Source organism: Pogona vitticeps, chromosome 3 (genome assembly GCF_051106095.1).
Source record: "Pogona vitticeps strain Pit_001003342236 chromosome 3, PviZW2.1, whole genome shotgun sequence".
In the NCBI taxonomy this organism is placed as follows: domain Eukaryota; kingdom Metazoa; phylum Chordata; class Lepidosauria; order Squamata; family Agamidae; genus Pogona; species Pogona vitticeps.
The window spans coordinates 165,103,200-165,122,382 of NC_135785.1; the positions used below are offsets into that span (position 1 = coordinate 165,103,200).

Sequence of the window (19,183 nt, forward strand, 5' to 3'; positions counted from 1 at the left end):
CTTGCCACTTATAGACTACTATAACCCCATTCAATTTAAACCGAGACCTTTGAGGATCAAACTATCATAAAAAGAAAACAAAGAGCAGAAATTAATGGTCAGTTTTGAGTATAGCTCAAGGTAATAGCGGCAGGTTGTCAAGGTCTGTATTAGGACTTTGTTGTTGACTACAAAGCAAGAGCACAACTTGATGATAATATAAATGCAATTTCAACATTTGAGGGGAAATGGAATTACAATTCTCTCATGCTAGTATCTAGCTGCAGGAATTATACACATTTGAATGATCTCCCCGAGACAAATATGTCTGGTTCATCTTTACCCTGACATGCTAACTTGCACTGGCACAGTTTCTTCAAAAATATGCTGTTAACATAATATATACATGCATTTCTATCACACAAGCAAAAATACAATTTGGAGGTACGACTAATTTGATCTATGACATATTAACAGAAAAACTAAAATCTGTCATGTTCCAGGTTATTTTGTTACATTTATTTGTCTTACCTTATTCCTTATGTTACCAGAGCAGAGGTAAAAAAATACTAAATTACTAACCTGATCATATAGCAAGCTTCCCCAACCTGGATATTCCAGACTACAATTCTCATTAGCCCCAGCTCATATAAGCAAGGCTATCATGACAATTGAGAATCCAAATAATCCAGAGAACACCAAGTTAGGGAAGTCCAGTTAACATTTTTCTTCTTTCTTTTATTTTATTTAATGAATTCATATATCATCATTCAATAAATATTTACTTGGATGTTCACATTAAAATATGTTGGGAATAAATACTTTTTAAAAATGCGTACCATCCTTCAAAATGTATTGTCACGGTAGTTCACATATACTGTATGTTGTTGGAAAGCCTTGCCTACTTGCAACAGTTCTAAGAATTTCATTAAGCAGAGAGATTTGATCTGCTTTTCAGGAAATGAACTAAAATTGGTCTAGTTCCTGACCACAAAGTGTCATTATGCTAAGTAGTTCTGCATCATGAAATGGAGAGTTTTTGCATATAATGGGCAATTCCATTAAAAGGCTCCAAGCCAACATACTGTACACAGAACAACTTTGCTTCATCGTTTCTAATGCAACCCCACGCAATAACATTTCTGGCTCAGCAGGGATTTCGGCCAATGTGAATTCTAACAACATCCCCAATATCACCCTAAATCCCATGCTGGCTCCCTCCAACCCTGATTTTCCTCAGGTTTTTTGTTTTGTTTTGTTTTGTTTTGTTAATAATACTGCCCCTCTTTTGAAGATAAACCTTATAGTGCCTAATAATGTTTTCTTTTCTCTTAGATTAAAGTTGAGCAAGAAAGCAAAATAATATGGAAAAATTCCGTAAAGGAGATCCTTTTTTTTAACTCTCCACCTGGCTTATTTTTCCTAACTCTATACCCACAAGTGCTTTGGTATCTTTTTCTGAATTCTTAAAACAGAATGAACTGTAGGTTTGCTTTATCTGTACACTTATAATTTAATCTGAATATCTGATAAAATAGTACCAAGCCTAGGTTTAATACTTTTTAGCTATAACAAACGCTCACCCCAGGTCACAAGGAGGGTTTTTTTCCTCATCAACCTCCTAGATTTAAGTTTTGTTTAATATGGTTGTATGAACATGGTAGAAAGGCAAAAGCTGGAGTGAGATGTGAAATATCAGAAGACAGATATAATTTGTTCCAGATAATGTAATCTCTGTTAAAGAACCGAGGGCACAAGGACCCAGCTTGAGTTCACATGTTAACAACAGCAGGAGCTGCAAGGTCTTCCTAAGCAGAAAGGGTGCTAGAAGGGAAGGAAAAGGAACACAACCAAGAAGAAGAAGAAGCTAGGATTAAAGGTCAGAGGCTTAAAAGGAAAGATTAAGCTACAAAGAACGAGGAGCATGGATGGTGAGAGGCAGGGGAGACCACTCTCAGCACAGCATCAAACTCTTACAAGTAAACTTACAATTAACAATTCAGAGACAAGGGTGGCCACAAAACTTGCATCTAGGTTTGTGAGGAAGCACCAGAAAATCCAACAAAGAAGTTTCTCTTTAATAAAGTTGTTGTTATTGTTGTTGATGTTGTTATACTTTTTAATTTCTCAGCATTGTTGGTGCATATGGGCATGGGTGGATCAAAAGGTTAAGCCTAAACATTAATAGTCAAGCCCTAACATTTTGCAGGTAGGATGGCATGTTTACAGAATAACTGATTTTTAATTTCAGGAAGCCAATTAGCAGCTACTGTTGGTAAATTGTTTTAAATTGGTAACTAAAGATTTTGGGATGACTCCAGTTGCTGAAATTAGTATGGGGAGGAGAATGACCTCATCTTACTTCAATATTTTTTAAATTTTTGTCTTAATGTCTGGCATTTTATATTTTTTTTGTGCTTTTGAGATTGCTTCCTGATGGAACTCCAGCTTCTGTAACATACAGTACAGTATGTTTTTCTTGGTTGCTTATCTATATGTTACATAAATTATTTCTATTATTTCTATTTTGAAAGAAAGATGGTCAGTTAAACTGATGTAAAGCCATCTATGCAGGGTCATTCAGAGGATTTGTCTCTTGGACACCACACTACCTGATTGCTTCCGAAATACTCTGTAGATGGCATCTTTTGTAGCTCTTCCAATCAATGTGCACCTTTATCTACAGTACCTATAGTTGAGATAATCTTGACCCCTGCTAATTATGATTCTACTATGACTTGTAGCTGGTACAGCACAACAAGATGGACAGGGATTTTGAATCTGCCTGATTGTCTACCTGTCTCTCAGCTTCTAAAAAGAGGCATTATCTGGATCCATTTCATCCTATCTTCAGTCTGCATTTTGGACTGAAACTCTCACATAGAAACATAAATACCCTGAATTTCTTCAGTGCAATGGCACTTTTCATGCATCTTGCATTTTCTTTAAATGACAGTAATGCAATAGAATCCCTGAACAGTTGTCTAGAGACAATTATATGATAAATAAGGGCTAATGAACTCAATCTCGTTCTATACAAAGCAAGGAGATTTATGATAGGTCTGATAGGGGCAGACAGTTTGGGAGCAATGCAGATAACTCACTTGCTGGGAACTTTCCAGGAACCAGCAAGCTGGTTAACAAGCAAGTGCCAACTACGGCGGGGAGTACTCCTTCCACCGCCCCAGTTCTGCCTGCTAAATGAAAAAAAATTGCATTCTACAAGACAAAGGCTTTACCTCTCATTCCACTGATAACCTCAAAATTATATTATTGTAGAATGATACCTGTGGCTGCCTTTTCCACAAACATCAGCTGGTCTAAAATGTAGCACCCAGGTTCTCTACAGGGACTAGTCAATGGGAACATATCATATTGGTCCTAAAGGAGTTGTCATGGCCGACATTGTTTGTTTATTTATCCTTTAAAAAGACCCAACCCAGCTTGCAACAATTAAAAGACCAAACGGCTTGGGCCCTGGATACCTGCCTCCTTCCATATGAACCTACCCAGCAGTTAAGAACTAGCCAGGGGGCCCTTTGGAAAGAGCCGTCCCTCAAGGAGGTAAGAGGGAGGGCTTGTAGAGAAAGGGCCTTTTCGGCAGCTGCCCCCAGACTATGGAATGCCCTCCCGACTGAGATTCGTCTGTCGCCGACATTGATGACATTTCGGCGCCAGGTCAAAACCTTCCTGTTCCAGAAGGCTTTTAATTGAAATAATATCAGCTGTGGGTCTGATGGCAATTTTTAGAGTATATATTTTAACTGCATTTTAATTATTTTTGCCCTTTTATTTTGCCTTTTTATTGTATTTTAAATGTTGTAAGCTGCCCAGAGACCTTCAGGTAGTGTGGGCGGCATATAAATTAAATAAATAAAATAAATAAATAAATAAATATTTAAGGTAATAACAGTGTGTATGCTATAGTAAAAGGATCAATGAATACACTACAAAAAATTAATAATAATAGGCAACACCAAAACACATTCAATGGAGTAAGGTACAACAATCCATTTTAAATCTTGTCTGAAGAGAAACGTCTTTGCTTACTTGCGGAAGGACAGTAAACATGGGACCAGTCTAGCCTCCTGTGGGACGGAGTTCCAAAATCTGGGTACAATTCAAAATGCTATTTTTAACCTTTAAAGCCTCAAATGACCTGGATCCTTCATCTGAGAAGAACAGCCTGAATGTTTATGTTCATCTTTCTACAGTGATCTAAGATCAAACACACATGAAGTAAGATGGGGCACTGATGAGGGTTAAAGCCTTCTAGCTAGTAGCCTCTCATCCCTAGGACACCTGGGCCAGAAAATCATTTGAGCCAGCAAGATTTGCCTGGGGGTACTTTTTGCCATTGATAATATTCCAACAGCCTCCACTAAGCAGGCTGATAGTGTTTATTTGTGATGGAGATTTGCCTTTTGTTTTTCCTGTTTTGCCCTTGTTTCATACAAGTTACATAGTTAATTACTTCATTTTTAACAAATGATTGTCATACTTTAAGTTGCATGAATTTCCTTCCATGCAGGTTAATTGCTTGCTTTTAAGATGTTCCTCGGGTTAGTTGATGCTTTTAGATATCATGCACTGTACTTTACAGTGTTTGAAGTATAATCATTTGCTTGCTAAGTTGACATCCTGCAGAGAGGATACTAAAGGTATGTTAGCGTCATGCCATGTGACAATTTTATTCCAGCCAACCTTGCTTTGACAACTGAATTAAGAAAGAAAGAAAGAAAGAAAGAAAGAAAGAAAGAAAGAAAGAAAGAAAGAAAGAAAGAAAGAAAGAAAGAAAGAAAGAAAGAAAGAAAGAATTATGTACACAGCAAATTCTGCAAGGCAAACATATTTCTAAAGGCGTTCCAAATGAGAACTATGTTAAAATATGCTAAAAAGAGAAGACTCCATTTTCACTTTGATCCTCATGCACTTCCAAATGCTTAATATGAATAGTCATAGAAAATAGAAATATTAAATTTAATGGCTATACAATTATGTATTAAATGCAGAGCTTTTAGCGTTGCATATGTTGATTAACTAGTGCTTGTCATTAGTCAAGCTAGTTAGCCCATGAAGTGTTCAGCAACATCTCAAGGCCCTGTCCCCCAGCCCTGTTTTGTCTAATACAAGAGAAAGAAGATTTACACAGAATTTCAGCATACATCCACAAATCTGCTTTTAGATAGGAAACTCTATATTACCTAAACTAATGTGCTACCTCTACCCCCCAAAATTGAATTTTACTGATATATCAGAGAGAAGAATTCACTCCCATGACTTCATAAATATTCCTTTATCTTGTCTTTAACAAATGAGGTGCATCATATGTTGTCATTAAATGTGTGAAAAATCAATAGACTAAAAATGGAAAGATCAAGGTTATACATGACAGCAAAGAGCAGGAACTGCATTTAATTTGACAGCAGTAAATTACTATCATTGGTTGAGAATCAGAAAACTAGGCACTTCCAGCTAAGATTGTTTTCTTTATATGGCAAAGCTCCTAGAACACTATCAATCAATATGTCCTGTCATTAGCTCTTTACTTTCCAAGCATAGAAAATATACTGTAAACTTAATTATTGCCACGTTGCTATATATATGAACTTTACAATGAAGAAATGGTTTAACTCTAAACAAGCTTCTGCTTTTCACAGGTTTGGGCTGCAATATTATACACACTTATCTATGAATAAGTTATATTGACCTAAATAGGTCTTGCTTCCAAGTAAGCAAGCATGAGGTTATACTGCATTCCATTTAATGTTTTTCCAGTAAGATGGTATTATCCATTATTGGTTTTTAGACCATCGGTGTATAGCAAATTGTATGTCGTTTATTTGCTTTGATTAGAATTTTGCTCTGACAGAGTTCCCAGTACAGCAAAACTCCATCCATTTTCAGGTGATTTCCATCCCTTCTGCACAGCAACCCCCTTCAATATAGTTCCCACTGTTCAAGAAGAATCCTCAACCCTGTGAGGAGGGTTTTCATACAGTGAAAGAGACTGCAGAAAAGCAACAGAAAGATACTTGCACAAGATGATTTCCACTTGCGCAAAGACTAGATACTATTGTAGAATTTGATCATTATTCATTTTTCAAAAGATTTCTAGACAGGCCTGGTTTAAGATGATGTAAGAATCATTTGTTTTGCAATCTTTGTATTAAAAAAAAGTAATCATCATCATCTTAAGACAGAGCTATGAACACAGTAAACATGAATAAAAATGTTTAGTCACTATGCCGTATCATGTATGAGTCCTTTCTGAACAAATGCTTTATCAAGGCAAAGAAAACAGCAGTCTTCCCATTCAAAATTTTCATTAAGCAAATTTTTACAATTTTCAGGCATGATTGCCGTAACAAAGCAGCTTCAACAGAACTTGGAAACGCAAATCCTCTACTTGGCTGATTGATCTTGTTAGTTTCCTTTTATTGTTTCTGCTATGGAACAAAATATAAACAGAGGAAGCTATTTTGTCAATTATTCATATAAATATATTACCACACCCCAACTTGGAGTTCTTACTTAAGGAAGATAATTGTAATTACACATTTATAAAGGTTGTTGGCTTGTAGTTTCATATTTAGAACTCAATTACTCCTACGTACTAATCAAGGAAGTAATTTAATTAACATTTCTCATTTGCTTTAATAGTTATTAGTTGTTCAAAACCTTTCCTATAAAATGAAACTCAACATCAACATTTGTTTCCTAAGTGAATGCATAATGGATACAAATTAAATTCTGAATGTTGATTCAGGGGAACATCTCATCCTGTAAGTGATATTCTTCATAAGCAATTTGTGGCAAACCAACTGAAATAAACTAGAACATTAAATATTAAGCTTGGGAATAGGTTAGTATTTTACTATGTCTCATATACGTTAAAAGGATTGTTCTGTAGTGCAAAAAGAGACTTGCATCTTGTCTTCATTCTGAACACAGAATTATGGTTGTCCATTATTCGACAATCGTCCTTGAGGAGATGCTGTTTCTTACCCTAACAGGTATGAGTGGCCTGCTGCCAAGCAGAAGCATCACCCCCCCCCTCCTTCTACGCAAGGCACAGCAATGTGATACAGGGACAGGAAAGGAAACCAAAGTAGAATATAAGACACAAAGTAAACATGTTGCTCAGAGTGCCCTTGTCTGTGCTTGTGTTACAGTACAAACAGCTTACCCAGGGCAACAAGCCAGTTCAGAAGTGACGAGCCTCTTACTTCTTGCTCCCTTCTTGTTGGCTTTACTCCCCACAAAAAGTAAGAATTTACTGTTGTGCTCTATTGAGGGTGCTCAGCTGCAGCATTAAAACAAATGCAGCACATCAGTAACTTTGCACCATGCTTGCCACCTGGCCAGCTAGCCCATGCAGAAGGAGGGCCAGAACTCACATTAGAGTGTTGAGGTGGCAAGACCAGTACTCACAGCACCCCTGTTCTTGGAGACATACCCTCACTCTGAAATTTTAAATACTGTCCTGCCATCACATCCAGAACATACCATATTTTTCCGTTTATAACACGCCCACATTTATGAGATGCCCTCCCCCCATTTACTAACCCCAAAATTAAGAAAACTTAGCTCTGAGGATTCAGTCTCTAGGCTCAGAACATCGGATATTTTGAGCCTCTGTTAAACAAACCAATTGGTTTGTTCAGGACCAGCTGACATCAGTTCCATAAGGCTCGTGACTGTAGGAAGCTAAGCCTCGTGACTGAAGCCTGTTTACAGAGGCAGGGTACAGTATGTGCCGTTTTGTTTTCTCCTCAGATATCTCTGCTTACTTCCATCTAAAAGATGGCCCTCAATTTTTAATGTTATGATTTTAGGAAAAAGTAGCATCTTATAGACAGAAAAATATGGTAAATTTTAGTTTTCCACTACAGTGGTGCCCCACTTGACGATTACCTCGTTAGATGAGGAAATCGCTTAATGATGAAGTTTTTGCGATTGCTTTTGTGATTGCAAAATGATGTTTTAATACGAAAAATTGCTTCACGATGATTGGTTCCCTGCTTCGGGAACCGATTTTTTGCTTAACAACAATCAAAACAGCTTATTGTTGGGCTTTCAAAATGGCCGCCCGCTGTGTAAAATGGCTCCCCACTGTGTCTTAGCATGGATTGCTCGCTTTATAGGCACCGGAAAATGGCCGCCCTATGGAGGATCTTCTCTGGACACTGAGGTACTTCGCCCATTGGTATGCATTGAACCAGTTTTCAATGCATTTCAATGGAATGTTTACTTTCGCTTGACAACGATTTCGTTCCACAGCAATTTTGCTGGAACGGATTAGTCTCGTCAAGCGAGGCACCACTGTACATATTTTGACGTCACATGGAGCGGTCAGTCTAATTCTGAGAACATAGCTATATATGAGGTTTTGTTACAAGTGTAAGAATCAGTCTTCCCAGCAGCCACATTTCCCCTTCTGTGTAAGTGTTTCATCCTATTCAAAGTCTTCCCAGAGGGCAAATATGATGGGCAAATATCTGTGGCTACCTCCTGTTGTCCTAACAGGCAAAAAAAAAATGGGATTGAATGGCAGAAAAGATCACTCAATTTACAGCAAAGAAACTGGACTGCCATATCAATATGCCATTCAAATAGCTACAGTATACTACACAAGGGGCCAACAGATATTTGTGACTTCTGTGAGAAGCATAGACCTCAAAAGGATCAGCCTCAAGATTATGCTCTCTCAAAAGGAGTTCTGGAGCACATGGTGTCTTTGCAGAACAACACTATTTGCATCCTTTACAACATTGCTTTAATGCACTCTTTAAAATGGGGAGAAAACATGAGGTAAGATTTTCAGGCAAGCCATTAGGAAAGTATAGATTTGAACTCCCACTTGTTCCTGTGCTCTGAGTAACCCACTTCTGAAAAGAGGTATCAACCAGCACTCAGACTTTTCAACATTCCTCTTACCTGTTGGACTATGATTTTATTTTTAAACTCCTGTTATCAGGATGCATCCTGCAGAATTGAAAAGAACCCCAAATACAATCTAAATTCAGAAAATATTTTTATTATCTTTTTAAATAATTGGGATTGCTATAATTAGAGCTTAACTGTTTCATAAGGGGGGAAAAATCTCATTTCCCTTTGGACCCTAAATTCCGCTTGTGCATTTTTATTAATGTATTTTTATTTACTACATTTATATCATTAGGAAAGGTGAACATGGTGAAGCAGGATCCTAATGAAGTGAGGGAAGAGGTACTTCCCCACCTATCGGGTCCTTCATGAGCAAGACCAGGACCACCCATAGGCCAGGGGCTTGCCTTCCTTAGTGCTAGAGTTGTTGTTCCCTGCCAGTTAGCAGAATCAGGTTTCTCCACATGCACGTTATTTTGTCTAATATACAAGATCTTGCAAACAATGTTCTGTAAGATAACACATTTTTACATTATTTTGAGAGAGATGTGCATTTTCTGTATGCATATTTCTCTAACATACGCATTTGGTAAACTTAAAAAAAACTAGACAGCAGCATGGCAAAATTTGGGCAAGGAAAAATACTGAAGTTACATTTTAGTTTGCATAATGGTTCAGAACGAATAAGCTGAATCTGCATTAAAATATGAACCAGGTAAACATATTTCTCATTGCTAATAATCCCTACACAGAAGCATGATCAAAGTTCCCGGTATTCCAGAAGATTAAGTTTCAAAGGATTATGCTTAGATAACTCTGTTCCCTGCATGAATTGTTAAATATGCCTATATTGTATTCCTACTCTATTTTGATTTGAGTGTTTATAACCGAAAACAAAGATATTGATACTTAACTTATTACAGGTTGATGAATGAAAAAAGCTTCTTCAAATATAATCACAAAACCAACCCAAACAAAGTATGCATGCATAAAATGTTCTCTGAATTTTCCTTATTTTAAATCTTATTTTTATTTTAAAAACATTTGCTCTCTGAACCTATTTATTTATTCATATTTATTTAAAAACATTTGCTCTCTGAACCTATTTTCTTATTGTTCTTCAGAATTTTATTTATTGCTTTTGCTATTTTTTCTAAGAATTTGATTCACTGCTCACTACGTTCAACAAGAAATCTTAAGTTTGGGTCAAGGTTTTAAAGCTGAGGTATTTGGATCAATTCAACTGCACTGCATCTCAACATTTGTCTCCCTCACATCCAGTATTATTTCAGTCCATTCCTGACTTGGATTTAGTTGTGACCAAAGATTTTACCTCTAAGAAGTAAACACACAGTGAGTAACACAGAATAGTTCTTTTCCTAGCCATTCCAAAAGCAGTTTTCTCTGTGCAATTGACCCACAACACAGAGGGACCTTCACTTATTAGCACAGTATGTGTACTGTAGGCTGAAAGTTGAAGGGTCAATAGCCCATACGCTATATGGCAAGGCTGGGAGAGACATTTACTTGGAAAACCACTGCTAGTCTAAATAAAAAAAGCCTGGACTTAAGTGACCAGTGGCCTGACAGTGTAAGACCATACATTCACATAGAGGTCAGTGCTGACCCCTCGGCAAAAAAGCAACACACATTAGTAAATGTGCATAAGGAAGGGAGAAGGGAGACATTTCACACAGAAGAAGGCAATAATTCATATTGCCATTAATACTGTGATACTGGGTATAGCATACTGAAAATTAGTGGTATGTTTGCCAAACAACAAAACAGTATCCTACCTTTGTTTCTGTAGCGTCTATAGGTGAATGATTAAAAAATTGACAGAACAAAATGTACAATGAATTTAATTCACATTTACGTAATCTTTTTTTTTCACACAATCTGGACAAAATCATTTTCTGAAGTGTGAGTGAAGCAGCATAGCAGATGGATAAGATTGATTAATGCTGCTTCTCTGTCAGCAGATTTCTATTACTCTTTTTTGGTAGTCTACCCATTGTCTTTAGATAGAATGTAAAGTATTGGGATAGCTTCATAGTTTGTCCATAACAACATGTGAACATAAGAACATAAACCTAGGTGTCTTTATTGTCACATGCTACAGCACCAAAGACAAATTGAGTGCCTTAGCCAGGAAGCAAAGAGACAAACAGGCTGAGCTACACAGGTAGATAAGGTCAGTATCCGGATGAAGGCTGATATTTGGGTAGGACCTGATGCCTCCATTAAAAGGTACAGCTACTTCATTTTAGGGATGTGGTGGCGCTGTGGGTTAAACCACAGAAGCCTCTGTGCTGCAAGGTCAGAAGACCAGCAGTCGTAAGATCGAATCCATGTGACGGAGTGAGCTCCTGTCGCTTGTCCCAGCTCCTGCTAACCTAGCAGTTCGAAAGCATGTTAAAAAATGCAAGTAGATAAATAGGTGCCACCTCGGTGGAAAGGTAATGGCTTTCCATGTCTAGTCGCGCTGGCCACATGGCCACAGAAACTGTCTTTGGACAAACGCTAGCCCTATGGCTTGGAAACGGGGATGAGCACTGCACCCTAGAGCCGGACCGGACTAAATGTCAAGGGGAACCTTTACCTTACTTCATTTTATAATCTGGACTCAATGGTTTTGAACTGACACTGTGTGTGACAGCATTTCCAACAAAATACAGTAAGCCAGCCCTATTGTTTTCCGAACTGTACTGCTCTTTTTACAGAGTGGGGCTTTAGACTTCTGGCCCCAAACTCCTGTATCCTGTACTAGTGCTTCTATTTGTGACAAGCTGCCTAAGTTGAAGAAAGGGTAGCATCCTGAATGCTTTTAGCTTATGACACCAGACTTATCCACTGGCATCATCTACTTTCTCAAGCCAAGAGAATTGTGACTTATGATGAGGATGTTCCAGGTTGAACTTACAGTTCTCTTTTCTGACCAACAGTGAAGGAAGAGAAGGAACAGGGATCTAGATGGCAATTGATTCTAGCCTCCGATTCATGACATAGGATTATATCAAAGATGCATCCATCTCTAAGATTACATTGCATGAAAATGGCCATTTCACAGTCCACTTTGAAAGCAGGAAACTGAAATGAACATGCAATAATTCTCACACTTGTGCATTAAAATATTTGTTGTTGTTATCTATCGCCCAGTCACTTCTAGCATATTGCAAACCTAACAGAGTTTTCAAGGCATGTGGGATATTCATGAAGCGATCTACTATTACTGTCCCTAGTGAGCTTTTGTAATGAAGCAGAGAGTAAAACCTCAGTCTTCTAAATTCTAGCCCATCAGTCTACCCGCTACATCACAAGTGGCCCTCTTCAAATATCTGGCCTCTCTAAACATTTTAAGGTACATACACTCACATGAACTTTATCAATTAGACTAATTCTCAATTTCCAGAAACCTGATTTATTTCAAGACAACTATGTAGAACATAAAAACTAATTACTATAATTACTGGATGTATACTCAAACATACTTCAAAGGCAAGAGTGAAGTTTTAGTTTCCACTTATTTTTCATGGAAATTGGGCATTGGACTGTTTTCTTCAGCAGAGATGCCGTCCATGTTTTCTAATATCCTAATAACTATTACATAACAGCATACATATTCAATAACCAAACTAAACTGAAACATGTTTTCAAACAGGAAAATCTATCATTTGTTCAAAGGAACATGGAAATACTAATAAAGATGTTTGTATATACCACAATGCTTTGGTTGTCATAATGACCTCCTTCTATTTGAAGTCAAAGCCAGTGCCATTTTTTAAAAACTGAATTTACTTATAAATGCAATTATCAAATAACTGTTCTCATGCTTTACCTTCCCCGTATTCATGAGGGTATGACATTAAATTGTCCAAATGTAATTACAACTATACAAGGCTGGCCAGACTCAACCAAAGCACATGCATTTAAACATACACAGAGGCTACTGTGAGATTTGACCAGACTCACAAATACAATGTATAAAATTGAATCAACAGCTATAAACATAATTATGCTATTATTGTGAACTATTCAGAATTTTCCACATGTAATACAAATGGAAACATTTGTAATATTGTGTTGCTGTTTTCATTTTAAAACATCCAGTCTAGTGTGTATAACAGCTAAATCCAAATCCTTTCAGCACAGCTACTTTGTGAATCAAATTATACAATTTAAAAATCAGATCTGTGCTCTCTAATTTATAACATCTTGACTGCAAAAACACTGCCTTGGCAAAAAGTAATAAACAAGTTTGCTTGTGCTGCTTATCATAAAGAAAAGATAACTAATTCACTCAAAATGCATATTAGGAAAAGAAACATGAAAATTAGATCTGTATGCCCTCAAGATATAATAGCAAATCTGTGTGCTATTAAGAACCTTTGCCAGTTAACATAGCCAATATTATCCTGGGCATATATTTTAAGGTTCAGACAGGACATTTAGCTATACTCTCTAAAGCATCAATTATTCTTTGATGTTCTTTGGGTAGGAAGAAAGTAAAGACGTGCTAGAAAACAAACAGTATGGACAGTAAGTATTGTTGCTTTTGTCATCAGATACAAATTGCAAACTCAAACAAATTCTCTCTTGCCTGGAATGGACACAACTTTAATAGCATTATTGTTTAGACAACTATCAACTAAGTAAATTCAGTATTTCTCCCTCTTTTAATCCACAATAAAAAGTCATTTGTAACATACTGAATAATTGTATGAAACATACCATGGTTTCAATGAGAAATTCTAGCTTAAGCAAGAGCTCTCTAAACATGAAGCAAAATAAAAGGTTTTTTAATTTGTCAACAAGGCCAACAAAAATATACTTACATTATCACAAATGTTCTATGCATGTACAGGGAAAAAACTCATTCTGTACTAAAATTCTAAATCATCATATCTATTTCAAAACAGTACTGTTTAAAACATGACAAAGGTAAATGTTTCAACCTCCAAAAACAGAAAAAGTTTTCATTTATGTTTCAGGACAAATTCAGGAGACAGTACTTTCTGTTTCCCTATATGCTAATCAAATTGTAAACATTTTGAAATGTTTAGCTACTATATTTTTTAAAGTTAGATTAGCTCTTACGGATGAAGCACATTACACTGAAAACACTACGTATAACATTACAGAACTCTTAATATCAAGTACCATGGACAGCACCAAGCCTCTGCAGCACCATAGACAGCGATTCCCAGCATCAATCTTCTTTATGGATCTTACAAAGAAAGTACAGTAAATAAAACACCTGTTGCTGACAAATTAATTCAGAACATTAACCCAAAGCAAAAGCAGTTCCTGTTAATATTAAGCAACATGAATTTCATCATGGAGGCAAACTTCCAAATCCCTTCTCAGAAGTTGCAAAGATAAACCACAGCCTCTTTTTTCACCACTCTACATATAAAGATGCCACACACAAGGTAGCTTTTTTAATAGTGTTCTGTAAATTTGTAGATATGCTTCCATAATAAGCAAATACATTTGCCCAAATAGGGGGAAATAAGTTAGCTTCAAAACTTGCATTTTCTTTGGATGAATTAATGAAGTGGGGGAGCACACCGAAGTGAGAAGCCCTAAAGAAACTGTAATGATTTCAGTTGACATGAAAATATTTAATTATCCCAAACATACTTGCTTTGAATTAAGTTCTATTGAAATCAATGGCAATTACTTAATACATCTGCAATCAAGTTCTTTGCTATTTAGAGAAAAACAAATGGCTTTCCAGGCCCTTGGCTTTCTGAGCATTTCACAATTCTTATGCAAAATGTAACAGACAGAACATATTTAAAATGACTCTAATGTTCTTGGTGGGTTTTGCTGCCATATATAAACAGGCACAGAATTGCAGCCTTGGAAACAAATCTGCCTTACACTGTCAGGTACAACACTTTTTGTAACATACAAGGAACTGTGGCTCTGGTGAAACGGAAATTAGCACACGAAAAAGGCAACAGGGTGATCATCAGAGAGTTTTTCCTTCTCATTTCATCACAGAGCCCATTTACACCTAAACCACACAGGGCTAATCCCAAATCCAGAGATGGAACACAGCCCAAATGAGGAAAAAAGAGAGAGAGGCATGTGTAGAGAAAAAGAGCCACCTGGGACCAGTTTCTTTCCTCTGTGACTCAATCAGCACAATCTCTAGGACTCCCCAGATAATTACAGAGCTTCGATCCAACAAACACGATCAAATCCGGCATGCAGAGGTTTCCTATTGAGTGCCCAACAAGGCTTGTCCTTCAGAGAGGTCCTGAAAGTTTGTGGTCAACAAATCCACTGTCATTCGCTCCGGACAGTTAGAAATATGGGGGGGGGGGGGCGATGCGAATCTGCGCTGGAATCTGTGACAACACACACATACACAAGCACATCTCAAGAGAAGCTGCCCCGGAGGAGTTCAGGACACTTCTCCACTACTTGAACACTCCTGGTCCTGCTACTCCGGATTTGATTTCCTCCCGTAAAGCCACCAGACCAAAACGTGCAGCCAACCTAGCGCGGCGCCACACGGATGCCACAGCTCGGCTTCCCCTTGTTCCGGGGAGCCACTTGCGATCTCGGATGATGTAGCGACCCAGGCGAGAACATCCCCCACGCCACGTCTCCAGCTCTCCCACTCAGCGCCCTCCCCGCCCCACCAGCCCACGCGATCTCCTGCCGTCTTGAGCCCTGGGCTCCTCGCTGGCACCGCCAGCCGCTCTTCGCTGCCAAGCCGCATTCCGGCCCCCCCTCCCCGGGCAGGAGCGCCGGGCCCGCGGGAGCAGGAGCCTATCGCATATTCATGAGGCAAAGGGGGGAAAGCTCGCTCTGCCCTCGCCCCAAAGGACGGGGCGAGGAGTGCCGCTCGCGTCTCTCCGACACCGAAGACCGCAGACCGGGAAAAGCTCAAGTCCACACAATCCCAGCGTCACCGACGCAGCCACACAGAGACCGACCGGACATCCGAGTGGGAAACACACACACACACAAGCACACGTTTTGGTCCGGAAGTTTAAAAGCCAACAGCAGACCCATACACACGTCCAGCAGGGCTCCTACCTTACAATCCTCCGGTCCGGACTTCACCGAGTACTCCTCCGCTTGCAGGTATTTCTGGAGCACGAGCTCGAACTCTCGGTAGCGGTCCCGGGCTTTCTGGTCGTAGGTCTGGTAAGCCAGGACGCAGCGGCGGCAGGTGCGGAGCCAATCCTCTGCCCTGCGGCGCCGATCCCCATCCCCAGCGCCTCTGCCGTCGTCGTCGCCGCCGCCTCCCTCGCCTGGGTCCAGAGAGCAGTTCAGAGTGTCCGGGCGGGAAAACCCAGCGAAAAGCTCGCGCAACGTGTAGGAATTACAAAAAGGAAGGTAGAGGTCCGCCTGGGCCGCCGAAGAGCTGCCGCCGCTGCCGCCGGGCTGCAGGCGGTGACAGGCAGCCTCCGCGTCGCCCAGCAGGCTGAAGCACTGGCCGGTGGCCGCCGCCGCCGCCGCAGGGCTGCTGCGGCTGCTGCTGCTGCTGCTACTGGGGCTGGGGGCCGCCGCCGCCGCCCCCTCGTCGTCCTCCATGCCGGGCTCCGCGTGCTCCTGTTCCCGGTGGGGCCCAGCGGAGACCTGCGTGGCCTCAACGCAGAGCCACAGGTGGTCGGAGAGCAGCACGGTGAAGAAGAGCAACGAGGCCAGCGACAGGCGCCATTTCTGTGCCCGCTCCGAGTCAGCGAAGGGCTTGTCGGGCTCCCGCGGGCCGAAGCACACGCCCGAGCCGGCTCCTCCCGTGGGGCGGCTGCTCATATTTCGGGAGCGCGCAGCCCCGGCCGGCTCCACGGCGAAGGGAGCTCCGCAGCCGGCCTCGACGGCCCCACGGGCATGGACACTGGGCGGCGGGGCGCCAGGCTCCCCCACCGCGAAGGGCGACGACGGGGCTGGTGGCGGCGGCGGCGACGGGACTAACAGGGGTGGTGGTGGTGGTGGTGGTGGCGGCGGCGGCGCTCCTGCGCGGTTGGGCTGGGCTGGGCCGGGCCGGTAGCCGTCCCCTGCCTGCCTGCCTCCCTCTCTTTTCCTGTCACCCGGGCATGGTCAGAGCGCGGGCCCCCATTTTGGCGCCCACCAGGCTGGCCCCCCGCTTCCCGCCCTTCGCCTCATGCCGCGCTCGACCACCCCCTCCCACCCCCACCCCGGCACCCTGCACAGCCAGTCGGGGGACCCCCGCTCGCCGTGCCGCCGCCCCCCCCACCTCCCGCCTCTGCTAGCCCGAGACTAGCCCCTGACGTCTGACTGGCTGCTGCTCGTCAGGTTGCCGGCGCCGCTGAAGAGATGCGGGAGTGCCGCGCAGGAGGAGGCGGCCGCCGCCGCTTTGGTGGGGCTTGCTTTTGCGGTCGTTGCCTTCGCTGCTGTGGCTCTCGCTGCGGCTGGGTTTGCTCTGGCTGTGGCTGCTGCTGCCGCCGCCGCCGCCGCTGTTACTGCTGCTACTCGCACTGCTGGTGGTGGTGCCACTGCGCTGCTGCTGCTGCTGCTGCAGCTTCTGGTGAGGCTCCCGCCGGGTCCGAGCTCTCCCCCCGGCTCGTGGCGCGGATTTGGCTGCCTCCTGCCGCCCGGGGGCCACCCTCATCTTGGGGCCCTGCGCTAAGTTGCCGCCATCTTCGTCCGGGAGAAGCACTTTTTTGGGGGGAGCGCACGGCCCTTTGCGTCATCTCCTCCTGCGCCGCCAGCCTGGCGCATTGGCAGCGGCGGCGGCGGCGTACTCTGCCTTCCCTTTCGACTGGGGCGGGAGGAGAGGGGAGGGGAGGGGAGGGGGAGGACGAGGGGAAAGGAGGGGAGAGGTGTGGGGAATCAGCGGCTGGCGCGCTCTGCCTCGTCCTCGCGCTCCCTGATTTCGGGAGCCCCCCCCCCAACCTCCCGACCCGCCGATCGCCCACCTGCCGGCACGCCCGCCGGGGAAAGCGCCTCCTCCGCAGCGCAAGGAAGGTGAATGGATCGGGGGAAGCCGCAGGGGGTGAGTGCTTTCGGCGGACGTGTCAACAGGGGAAAGGGGGGGGGTTGAGAGAGAGAGAGAGAGAGAGAGAGAAAGATTTCATGCGCCTACTCCCGACTGGGCACTCGGCTCCTCGTCGCGCTCCTCTCTCCCTCGGCTCCGTCCCTGTCCATAACCTGGAGCGCCTGGTGCTGCCATCTCTCCGAGGCACAGGCGGCAACCTCGCCACCTGCAACTCAAGCACAGCCGAGTCTGGTACTCTACGCGATGCCGAGCCCAGGCAAGGACTTCGGAGCCATACGTAGCCGCGCGTCGTTTCCCTTGGATGCTGTTGCTTTCATATATATATACTGTATAATCTTATAAGCAAACCTAAGAGCTGGCGGTGTCGGACGGAGCACCGACTCGGGGAAGAGGGGGGCAGCGATAACCCCTTTTGAATCGACCCCTTCCCGCCTTATTTTGTTTTTCTTCCTGCTGAGAAAAAAAACCCTCAGGGACCAATCTACCAGATACCAGGAATTTGCTACCTACTCAGCTTGGGTGGGTCACTTTTCAGGACCCTTCAGGGGCTGCAAAGATAGCTAGAAACTACCTAGATAGCTAAAATGCCCCCCCAAAAAAGCAAAACAGCAATTGTTAAAGATCCCTGCTTTGAAAAGAGGGACTAGGAAGCAGTCAGGCCACAAAACCAGCCTTATGGGGGATGCGTGTGGCCCTAAGTTAAAGAAAGTTATTTTCTTCAGCTTGGGAGGAAATTAGCTTGTATATAGCAGTCCACAAGAATGCCACAGAGATTGCAGATCTTCCTTGTGAGCTGTCTCTGGTGCCCTGTTCCTTCTGAGGTCAACAGCAGTCCCAATACTTAATTTTCAAAATATTTTTAATATTTTCCTAATGCTTTTCAAGACTAATATCCAAAGGTGGGAGAGGAAAAGGGCGGGAGGAGAGGTGGATCTGAAGTGGAACCAACAAGTCAGCCGGACCATTCTAACAATAGAAACCATCATTTTGAGGGAAGAGTTGTATATGTCATGTGGCCAGGGTTGGAGTACACACAGAATTGTTTCATGCCTAAACTCAAGTCTTGTGCCTAAAGAATCGTTCTGCACAATTTAGATGCTTATTATAAAGTAATGCCTTGGCCATAAGAAGAAAGCGCTAGACCATCTGAGATAAAAGGGTCCAAGAGGATAGGTATTTGGTAATTTATTGTAACGCATCCCTTATTCAAGTAGTGCATTTGGGACTTGTATTGGTCTAGTTTTTAATATATGCAATTTCTTCTATGAACTGTTCTTTCTTCATGGCCCTTAGGTGGAAAGGCACTAGACATGGTGCCTGTATACCATTTCC

At 42.1% G+C, this 19,183-nt stretch overlaps 1 protein-coding gene across 1 annotated transcript in view; it reads right to left on the minus strand.

Moving 5' to 3' along the window:
* NALF1 (NALCN channel auxiliary factor 1) overlaps positions 1-16,997 on the minus strand; it is a 484,400-nt gene extending 467,403 nt beyond the window's left edge. Inside the window, exon 1 of the mRNA XM_072994625.2 lies at positions 15,925-16,997. Coding sequence (XP_072850726.2) covers positions 15,925-16,647 — 723 coding nt within the window. The 5' untranslated portion in view covers positions 16,648-16,997. The remainder of the gene's footprint in view (positions 1-15,924) is intronic.
* Between the last annotated feature and the right edge of the window lie 2,186 nt (positions 16,998-19,183).